The sequence below is a fragment of the Tupaia chinensis genome, unplaced genomic scaffold, assembly GCF_000334495.1.
Source record: "Tupaia chinensis unplaced genomic scaffold, TupChi_1.0 Scaffold000605_1, whole genome shotgun sequence".
Classification (NCBI taxonomy): Eukaryota; Metazoa; Chordata; class Mammalia; order Scandentia; family Tupaiidae; genus Tupaia; species Tupaia belangeri.
The window spans coordinates 3,389,254-3,400,807 of NW_006160123.1; the positions used below are offsets into that span (position 1 = coordinate 3,389,254).

General features: G+C 38.5%; 1 protein-coding gene across 1 annotated transcript in view; it reads right to left on the minus strand.

Moving 5' to 3' along the window:
* The window catches only part of BUB1B (BUB1 mitotic checkpoint serine/threonine kinase B), a 68,007-nt gene that overhangs the window by 10,104 nt on the left and 46,349 nt on the right, over positions 1–11,554 (minus strand). Inside the window, exons 11-18 of the mRNA XM_006158702.3 lie at positions 10,816–10,931; positions 9,938–9,987; positions 7,716–7,776; positions 7,490–7,595; positions 6,346–6,620; positions 3,940–4,073; positions 3,289–3,429; positions 2,955–3,055 (exon numbers count right to left, since the gene is read on the minus strand). Coding sequence (XP_006158764.1) covers positions 2,955–3,055; positions 3,289–3,429; positions 3,940–4,073; positions 6,346–6,620; positions 7,490–7,595; positions 7,716–7,776; positions 9,938–9,987; positions 10,816–10,931 — 984 coding nt within the window. The remainder of the gene's footprint in view (positions 1–2,954; positions 3,056–3,288; positions 3,430–3,939; positions 4,074–6,345; positions 6,621–7,489; positions 7,596–7,715; positions 7,777–9,937; positions 9,988–10,815; positions 10,932–11,554) is intronic.

An 11,554-nucleotide genomic window follows, 5' to 3' on the forward strand; every position in this document is an offset into this window, starting at 1 on the left:
AAAAAAAAAGAATTATTTTATTGGGACCAGCAGTTCGTGTAATGGCTATGTCACTGGACTCCCATGTAGTTGATGGTGGTTCAAGTCCTGGACCTGGTGGCTTAAACTCACGCTGGGCGCATGTGCCTGCATGCCCAAGATCTGAGAGGAGAATGGAGGAGAAGGGATTGTGGTGTGGCCATCCCCCCGGGGATGATTTCTTGCTTTCTGTCTCTCTCTGTCTTTCTGGCGAGAGCACGTGCGCTATAGCAAAAACCTCTCCAAAAGAAAAAACAAAACAAAACAAAACCTAAGAATTATTTTATTGAATTTTATTTGTTCATTCATTTATTTTAACTTGACCAGAGAAAGACAGAGAAATTCAGAGAGAGAAAGACAGAAGGGGAACGTGAGAAGCAAGCCACCAGGTCTGGGTCTCAAACTGTGGTCAGCCATGTGGGATCACCTTAACCACCACACCATCTGCTGGTCCCCCCCTTTTTAAAAGAATTATATCATTTAACTTTATTTATTATTTTATTTTATTTTATTTTGACTAGAGAGGGACAGAGTGTGAGAGAGAGAGAAAACAAGGCTCCAGGTCCAAGACTTGAACCAGGGTTGGCAATGTGGGAGTGCAGCGCCCACAACCACCAGACCACCTGCCAGCCCCACGCCCCCTTTTTTTAAGAGAGATTTTTGCTATAGGGCTCATGCACCACCAGAGACAGAAGGGAGAAATCACTCCCCAGGGGAGATGGCCAAACCACAATCCCTTCTCCACTGTTCTCCTCTTGGGATTTTGGGGACACACACATACACACACACAGTTTGAGTATCAAGCCACTAGGTCTGGGATTTGAACTGCAGTCGGTTATGTGGGAGTCCAGTGACATAACCATTACACCCATCTGGTGGTCCCAATAAATAATACTTAAAAAAAAAATAGGAGAGAGTCAGTTCCATAGCCTGGTGGATATAGGAGTTGGATCCTAGACAACTGCAGTTCAAATCCCAGCCCTGGCGGATTGAAAGACAAGTCCCACAAAGTAAGTGTGCTTGTATGACCAAAGTTTGCTTTTTTTTTTTTTTTAAATTATTTTACTTATAAATATTTATCCATTATAATTTGACCAGAGAGGGAGAGAAAAAGGGAAAATGAGAAAGCAAGCTGCCAAGTCCAGGACTCGAACCATGGTTGACCATGTAGGTGTGTCCAGAGCCTTTAACCACAATGAAACCTGTTGGCCACCAGCCCATATCTTAATAAAAAGAATTATAGTAGAAGAGAGATGATTATGGGAAGAAAAAAATTTCCATTGAAGAAAATTTCTCAGAACTGAAGGAGTTTCAGATTAAAATGTACACTGATTATCTATCTAGCACACATGACAATAGATGGATACCAAAGGATGTAGTTCTGATATTTCAGAATAGTGGAGACAAACATAAGATCTGGTAAAGATCTGGAGAAAGAAAAAAATACTTTCACATAAAACTTTAAGAAATAGAAAAGCAAAGGACTTCAAAAGCTGGGTTAGATGTCAAAAGACAATAGAGCTCTTCTTCAAAATTCTAAGAAAAAAATTTCAAGTAGAATTCTATATTCAGGCAAGCTATCAATCAATAAGGAATAATGAATTCTCTGACAAATAACGTTTTAAAAAATTCATATCCCATCTTATTCTCAGGAAACTATTAAAAGATCTATTCCTCCAAAATATTAGGGATTAAACCCAGAAAGAAGAAAATATGGGATCCAAAAAACTGGATATGCACTGTAAGAAAAAGGTAATGTAAATACCTAGGATTATGGTGAGTGGTAATTTCAAAGTGACACTATGTTTTAAATTAAGCCTAGGGAATACCTTGTCCAGATTAGAGCAAGCCAGAAAACTTGAGAAGATGAAGTTGATATCCTTAAAAGGATAAGATTGAAGGCCATTGTGGTGGTTAAAGCAACTGGATCCCATATGGCTGACTGTGGTTCAAATCCTAGACCTGCAGCTTAGAAAAACACTGGGCAGGGACCAGCAGTTAGCATAATGGCTATGTCGCTGGACTCCCATGTAGTCGACCGTGGTTCATGTCACAGACGCGGGGGCCTAAACTCACGCAGGGCATGTGTGTGTGTGTGTGCCCAAGATCCCGAGAGGAGAATGGAGAAGAGATTGCGGCGTGGCCACCTGCCCTGGGGGGGTGATTTCTCACTTTCTGTCTCTCTGTCTCTTTGTCTGTCTGGCGAGCGCATGTGCCCTATAGCAAAAACCTCTAAAAAAAGAAAGAAAGAAAGAAAGAAAAACACTGGGCATGTTTGTGTGTGCATGTGTGCCCAAGATCTCCAAGGGAGAAGAGATTGGGGCATGGCCATCCCCACTGAGAGATGCTCTCACTTTCCCTCCCCTCTGTCTCTGTCTTTTTTCCTGGCAAATGCATACGTCCCTCAAGCTTTTCTTTTTTTTTTAATATCAAACAGATAGAATACTTATTATGTTTAGATATATAGAGAGATTTGTGCAATATTTCCTCTTTTTTTTTTTTTTTTAAGAGAGGTTTTTGCTATAGGGCACATGCGCTCGCCAGACAGACAAAGAGACAGAGAGACAGAAAGTGAGAAATCACCCCCCAGGGGGGATGGCCACGCCACAATCCCTTCTCCTCTATTCTCCTCTCAGGATCTTGGGCATGCATGCACACGCGCCTGGCGTGAGTTTTAAGCCACCGGGTCCGGGACGTGAACCGTGGTTAACTACATGGGGGTCCAGCGACGTAGCCATTACACTAACTGCTGGTCCCCAATATTCCCTCATTTCGATAGCTAATCCTGGCCTATAATGGCAGCCAGTCTCTTGATGGCTCACTGACTTTCCTATATGGAAGCTAATAGACTTAGAAAGATTTGATGGTACCATGTAGAGTTATTGCTCCCACTCACATTATTTAAAAGGTGATTGGAATGACAAAGAATCACTTACCTTTATTATGGTTAACTCAGCAGAGTTTCTTGGTGCCACCCAGAATAATTTATAATCTTCACATATTAGATATTCTTGTTTAATGCAATAATCCTCATTACCTGTTAAGAAGGTTTGATTCTATTAAAAAATCATTGTGAATATATAGCCCTCTAGCTTTATCTTTGGTTTAAGGTTTGAAGCACTAGCATATTTACCAGTTGGTAGCAATTAGAATATTTTGCAAAAATGATTTGTTAAAAAATGGCAAGAAAGACATAATTCTTGTTACAAAGACATGAAGTTATCACTGTGCCAACTTCTATAATACTGTTTCGTACAGTATGATACTTACCTAATTCAATTTCCGTCTCTATTTCCAACTTTGGCATTGGTCTATCTTCTACAGAAAACTCTGCAGAGGCACTTAACTCTGGTAGGGATTTTAGTAGCTGTCTGCGATACTGTGAACACCAAGGTGACTGAGGAGAGTTTTCTGGAGGAGGGGGCCGGAGTGGGGGGGAGGAAAGATTGAAAAAAAAAAAAAAAAGAAAAATCACCTGAAAAACCTTGAAATGGATATCATAATAGAGGAGGGGAAATAAAACAAGATCACATAACCAATGCTGTTAATTAATTCTGTCACAAATCTTTGTGAAACCATGCTCAGTAAGTATGAGTTTATTCTAAATATTTCATAATTTATAGTAAGTTTTCTAGGGTGGCCGGTAGGTGGTATGGTGGTTAAGGCGGCTAGACTCTCACATGGCTGATTGTGGTTTGAGTCCTAGACCTGGCAGCTTGCTTTCTCACTTTCCTTCTCTCTCTCTCTCTCTGGTCAACTTAAAAAAAAATAAAATAAAATAATGACAATGAATAAAAACAAAATAATTCTTAATTTTTTTTCCTAGGAAAGAACATAGAGCTCAGCTCTGTTTGCTAAAATAAATGTGTTCAGTAGGCATGGCTATAGATATTTACTCGTAAGTGGTTTATATAATCCTACCTGTGGTCTCATTAGTAAGCTCCAGCTTCTCAGGAATCTGAAGACATTTAATGGAGGAGATACTTGTAACCGAGGATGAAGATCCAGAGAAACCAGAGGAGTGTGTGGCTTCACGGCTATCTTCAATAATTGGACTGAAAAGAACCACAAATTAGTTAATTCTCATAGGAATAATATATGCCAACTTATTTTTGTTATAATTTTGTCATGCTTTTATTTTTTAATAAAAAATTTAAATAGTTTATAATTTCTCATTTGATTTGATTTTTTCGTTTTTGCCATAGGGTACATGTGCTTGGCGGAAAGAGACAGAGAGAGGGAAAGTGAGAAATCACCCCATAGGGGAGATGGCCACGTTGCAATGCCTTCTCCTCCATTTTCCTCTTAGGATTTTAGGCATACACGCAGATACAATCAGTGTGAGTTTCAAGTCACCAAGTCCAGAACTGGAACTGTGGTCACCAATGTGGGAGATTAGTGCCTTAACTACCACGCCACCTGCTGGTCCAACAATCTAATTTTTAAAGTCCATTACTATCGCAAATGAAATAGATTCATAATCAGAATCTAGGTAATTTCTTCTATCCTGGTTGACATGCAATGAACCCAGCATTACATTCCTGGATTATTTACCTAATTTATAATAAATTTCTACTCTACATGATTCTATTCTATATTATTAAGAAATATGGAGTAACACTGACACTAACTTTCTTCCTTTTTATCCCTTCTCTGTACTTATTCTTTAATAAGACAAGGCCAAAAAGCAAAGAGAAACCTAAATCATTCATATGCCAGTAAATGTGATTATAAATTTCTTAGGAAAAATATTTGAAAGTGTAGTTTAAAAAATACAAATTGGGCCAGTTAGTGGTGTGGTGGTTAAAGCAGCTTGATTCCCATGGTTGACCAGTGGTTCAAGTTTGAGATATGGCAGCTTGAGAAACACACTGGGTATGTGAGTATGTATGCCCAACTGAAAGAGGAAAATGGAGAAGGGATTGTAGTGTGTCCATTTCTTCAGGAGGGGAAGGGAGTGTTTCTCTCTCTCCCCCAACAAGCACACGTGTCCTATAACAAATTGGAGGGGTTACAAATGGGCAAATTCAAAAACATTCCTTAAACTAGGATTAGTCTGTTTAATTTAGCTGACTTTTAAATATGGATAGATTGCAAGGCTCAATGTGTGCCATTGCCTCATATCTAGTCTTTCATTCATTTCCACCACTCAAAATATATTTCTTCTTTAATACATCTCTAGTTGCCTATTTGAAATCAGCCTAAGTTGGGGGCCATCACAAGGCATGGTAGTTAAAGTGTTAGACTCCTACACGGCCGACTGTAGCTCGAGTCTCAGACCTGGCAGTTTGCTATCTCACTTTCCCTCTCTCTCTCTAGCCAAATTAAAATAATAATAATAATAATAAATAAAATAAAATAAAATAACCCTTAAAAGAAGAAAAAGAAACCAACATCAGTTATTCTATTAATTTTAAACTCAAAATTAAGGTTGGCCCCAAAGCACAACGATTAGGTGCTGTGCAGTAAGAGCCAGATCCAACATGGCTGACCAGTTTGAATCCAGGTCCCAGTGGCTTGAAGAACAAGCAGGGTGCACGTACGTATGTGGCCAAAACCCTGACAGGATGGGGAGATCGAGAAGAGACTGCAATGCATCACCCCCCACCAGGGGTACTTTCTCAGACTTTCTCTGGCAAGCATATGTACACTCTGGCATTAAAAAAAAAAAAGTTGGGACCAGCAGTTAGAGTAATGGCTATGTCGCTGGACTCCCACATAGTTGACTGCGGTTCACGTCCCGGACCCGGTGGCTTAAAACTCATGCCTAGTGCGTGTGCGTATGTGCCCAAGATCCCGAGAGGAGAATGGAGGAGAAGGGATTGCGGCGTGACCATGCCCCCTGGGGGGTGATTTCTCGCTTTCTGTATCTCTGTCTGTCTCTGTCTGTCTGGCGAGTGCACGCGCCCTATAGCAAAACCCTCTAAAAAAAACTTAAAAATGTTAACTGAAAGAAGGCTAAATTGCCTCTTTTTTTCCAATCATTTGGATTTGGTGGCTTGCTTTCTCACTTTATCTCTCTATCTCTGATGAGAGCATGTGCAAATTAAAAAAATATATATAATAAAAATAAATAATTCTTAAAAAAAAACCCCTATAATCCCCCTGACTTCTTAGTCTAATAACTGTAAGAATTTACTTTTCCTAACCCTCATAGCCCAGTCAATCACCAAATCCCTTCCATACTCTGAGGCAGCCCCAATCTCCTGTAAAGCACTTGGCATAGTACCTGTCTGACAATAGGAGCCTGATAACCGATCACTATAACTGACAAGCACATAAGAGAGCCAACGATCCAGTGGTATAAAACATGTAGCCCTCAGTCACCTCAGCTTCTTGATGCTGACGGTTTGATTGTAGATAGTGCCACAAGCAGCCAGCGGGTCCTCAGAGGTTTTTACATCTAGATCCTCCTCCTGCAACAGTCTCTCAGGATCAGAAGGGAGGTCTTTCAAGGACATTATCTCATGAAAAGGAGTTGATACAAAACGTGCTGCTCTAGCAAAGTCACAAGTGTCTTCTGGGTTAGGACAAATAGTTACATTTCTGAAACCTGTGATAATGGCATCCTCACTCAAGGGTTCAATTCCGGTAAATTCATCCTGAAATAAGAACCATGTAAAGTTGAGCTGAAATATTTCAATGAACATGTATCTTTTTTACTTAGACACAAATTAATTCAGTGCACAGTGTACAAAAGTAGCCTATCTAGGGAAAAACAATTTTAAAAAACAGAATAGCATTTATGTAAAAAGCCTTTTTTTTTATGAAGACAACAAATCATACTTCATCAGGAAATACACTGTGGATTTACAACACAAGGAAAAACATGAGACAATGTTTATTTTCCCAACCAATTCACCTAAGAACAAGGCACTATTATTTTTCTTTGAGAGGTTTTTGCTATAGGGCACGTGTGCTTGCCAGAAAGACAGAGAGAGACAGAAACAGAAAGCAAGAAATCACCCCCCGGGGGGATGGCCACACCACAATCCCCTCTCTTCCATTCTTCTCTTGGGATCTTGGGCATGCATGCACACATGCCCGCCATGAGTTTAAGCCACCAGGTTCGGGACTCTAACTGCAGTTGACTATGTGGAAGTCCAGTTACAAAACCATTATGCTAATTGCTGGTCCCAGCACAAAAAACTAGGATCTCGCTTCCACTTAGAAAACATTCAATATACCATGATTCTAATTTTTTGTGTTCCTGTTTTTAAGACATCCTGCCAACACTTGTTATTGTCCATTTCTTGGGTTATAGCCATCCTGGTGGGTGACAGTGTTTTACTGTGGTGAGATTCACATTTCTCTGGTGACTAAGGCATGCCGAGCATATTTTCATGTGCTTTGTACAGACAGTGATTTCAATTTTAACCTTAAGCTTCTGTGTGATTTTAATAAACTCATAAAAAAGTGAAGATTGACTGCACCAGCCCATTTACATTTACGAAGGGACACGGCTCCTTACGCAAACATCTGGAGACACATCCTCATTTGAGGCGATGCTTTCTGAAGTTTTGAGAACTGCAAGTGGTCTTCGTTGGGCTAAAACCCGTGGGGGATCTGCAGAAGGACTGGAAAGACACATTCCATTTAGCAGCTTTTGTCTGTTTACACAGATAACAGTAACTCCCTAATTCATTCTCATTTATAACAATAGAGACGTTTTAAGTAAAAAAACAACAAAAACAAACCTTTTATTCTTTTTTTCTGAAAGAAGAAACTCATCGAAGATAGAGAAAGGTACGCTGGCACCTAAAGAAAGAGAGACTAGATATATATTCTTAGGAGTCAATGCTTTGCTCTTCAAGACAAGTAGATCAATTGAACATATAAAAGTAGGGCCAGCTAGTGGTGTGGTGGTTAAAGTGACTGGATCTCATATGGTTGACTATATGGTTCAAGTCCTGCACTGGTGCCTTGAAAAACACACCAGGTGGATGTAAACCCAAAATCCTGAGAGGAGAATGGAGGAGGAGGGATATGGCATGAACGCTTCCCCTGGAGGGGGTTTTCTCACCTTCTTTCTCTTTCTTTGTCCCTCCCCCCTCCCCATGAGTGCACATGTCCTAAGGCAAAAACCTCTAAAAAAAAAGTTTATGTGTATGTACATATATAGTGTATATATATACACACATATAATTTATATATAAACATATATGTATGTATATATAACATATATATGAAGAGATCATTTACTAATTTAATAATGATCAAAACATGAATGACCCTGTTTCATCTGTGTAGCCTATCAGTTACTACTCCCTAAATTCAACCTGCCAGGATTATTTTAAAGCCAATCCAAGACATAATTTTTTTAAAAATTATTTTATTTATTCACTCATTTATTTTAATTTGGCCAGAGAAAAACGGGGCAGGGGGTGAGAAAACAAGCCACCAGGCCCAGGACTCGAACAATGGCTGGCCATGTCAGAGTGTCCAGTACCCTAACCACCATGCCACTTGTTGGTCCCAAGATACCATATTTTATCTGTAAACATTCCAGTACACATTTCTTTGTTGTTATTATTTCTTTATTATTTAATTTGACCAAAAAGAGATAGAGAGAAAGGGAAAGTAAGAAAGGAAGCTGCCAGGTCCAGGACTTGAACTGCAGTTAGCCATGTGAGAACTCAGTGTCTTAACTACCATGCCACCTGCCGGTCTCCGGTACACATTTCTAAAAGAGGCTCTTTTTCAAAAGCTCAATCTCAAAACATGATATGAGAACACTTCGAAAAATTTGTGGGAAAATGAAATGAAAATTCAAGTTTTTCTGGTACAAACATTTAAAAAAATCTATGTATAAATTTTTTTCATAATATGCATGTGCCTTGAACTGTTTGAAGATTTCCAATACCTATAAAATCAATAATTTCAGAATATAAAATATCGTCAGAAATTTACATTTACCAATTGTTTTCAAACGTTTTTTGAAAAGTTTGAGTTGAGAATGCAGAATGAGATCTATATACTATAATTAGTTCAAAAGACTCTTATATCTCTTTTATTCGGTAGAGTTTTGGGGTAATTTTTTTGAGGAAACTAGGTTGTTTGCCCTATCGTGCTAGATTTCGCCAATTACACCCCTTCTTGTTTAACATACATGAGTCCTCGCTTTATATTTCCTATATAAACTGGGGGTTAGAGTTAGAGATTTAATTAGATTTTATTTATTTACTACTTACAAGTAGCTATTTATGTTTCCATTTTAAACATGTTTCTGAATGGAAACAAGAACCAGTTTGAATATAAAATATCTTCAGTTTTAAACACCCCCAACCCCACTCAAAAAAAAAAAAAAGAACCAAAAAAACAAAAACAAAAAACCAACTTTTTTTTAGTCTACCTCTTCCCCTCACTAGAGAGCGACAGACAGAGAGAGAGAAAGCAAGAAAACACCCCCCCCACACACAGGGGAGCATTATGCCATAATCCCTTCTCCTTTCTTTCAGGATTTTTGGCATAAATACTTATGTGCCCAGTGTGTTTTTCAAGCTGCTGGATCTGGGACTTGAATTGCACTGTTGGTTATGTGGGATCTAGTCACCTTAACCACCATGCCACAGACGGACCCTTCTTACAGCCTAAAATGATACACTTAATTCAATGTAACTAAAGTGGAAAATTATTTGGTAGCTGTATAAACTTAAAATTACATTTAAACCAATCAAATATTCCAAAGCACTGGGGAATTCTATAAAAATATTCTTTTTGATGTATACTCTATTTCAAGTCACATACCTCTAATCTAACAAATTCCATGATTCAAAGATATGGTAAAATCCTAGAGTTCCCCACCTCCTCCCATTGCCTTCCTTTTACTCTTTTATCATAATTAAAAACTATTTAACAATTGTTACATAATGAATCTATTATGAACAAGTTCTTCATGACACTGTCAAACATGACTCACCTTTAGAGTGAGGGTGCTCCTGCCAAATGGTTTCTTGAAGTGAAGTTTCCCTGTGAAGAAATCTGTTTTAAAATGTGTTCAAAACCCACAAAAATAATTACTTAATCTGTAAAAGTCTAAGAGGCTTTTGCACTAAATATAACCTTTTTCACTGTAAGATAAAGAAATTATTCTACTACTGGGAATTCAAATTCTCTTAAGATGAAATCTTCCTTCGGTCAGTAAACATGTTACAGATGTATACTTGGTAATAGAAGACAAGTCGCATTAACAATATAAGCAGATCAGTAAATTGTCACTTTTATAAAACAAAACAAAAATAGAGATATAATAGTGTTAATAGGAAGAAGAGATATAATAGTGTTAATAGGAGTCATTTTTTGCTGGTAGAAATGGGTGATTTTTATTTTTTATAACATTATATTTGCTTCTATAGGAAACATGTATTTTTTCAACAGAAAAAAGTCAGCACCCTGTCTCCTTCATCAGTATCAGTGTTTATGTTGTGACAGAAGACTTAAAAATTGTGTCTCAGGGAGCAGCAGTTGGCGTAATGGCTACGTCGCTGGACTCCTATGTAGTGGACCACAGTTCGAGTCTCAGACCCGGTGGCTTAAATTCATGCCAGGCGCATGTGCATGTGTGCCCAAGATCCCGAGAGGAGAAAGGGAGAGAAGAGGGATTGTGGCGTGGCCATCCCCCTGGGGGGTGATTTCTCACTTTTTGTCTCTCTGGTGAGTGCACGCGCTCTATAGCAAAAACTGCTTTAAAAAAAAGTATCTAATAGAGTAAACATTCAGAAGATTTCGAGTCACTAGAATCAAACGGTTTTAAATGCCATTCTTTAAGCATTGTTCCTTCCACCACCATGGACTTACCTGGCACAAGAGTTTACTGGACAAACAGAACCAGATACAGTCATTCCTGGTACTTCCTGAGCCTTGGAAGTGATTTGCAGTTCAGCAGTCTCCTTTGTAGGCACCTTCTTTTCTTGCTGTTACATTTAAAAAACAAAACTGATGTCTCTTCCATCCAGAAAACAATACCTATTTTCAAGCTCTGGAGTCAACATTAACTTTACCACACTATTCTCCCTAGATGTCCACTAACTATGAAATGTAATACAAAAGTTCTTCCCAATAATTTATGTTCTGAGTATACAGAGGTACTATTGTACTCAACTGAGCATGGCCAAGTACATACTAAAATTCTTTAGTTATCCCATTTTAACAGAACATGAATAAAATAAAAACTTAGTCAATTTAAAAATAATGGCTTAGAGTATAACTAAGATCTCAATGAACTGCATCACTTATTTTATAAATCAAAAATTTCACCTTAAGTCATCTGTTAAATTATTTCCCTGCTTTGGGTCAGCAGGTAGTGTGGTAGTTAAGGTGCTGGACTCCCACATCACTGACTGTAGTTCGAGTCTCAAATCTGGCAGCTTGCTTTCTCACTCTCTACCCTGCAGGTCAAATTTTAAAATAATAATAAATAAAATAAAAAATAAAATAATTCTTAAAAAAAAAAAATGGAGTCACAGGACCCGCAGGTGGTGTGGTGGTTAAAGAGCTAGAGTCCTATATGGCTGGCCATTGGTTAGTTTCCGTACCT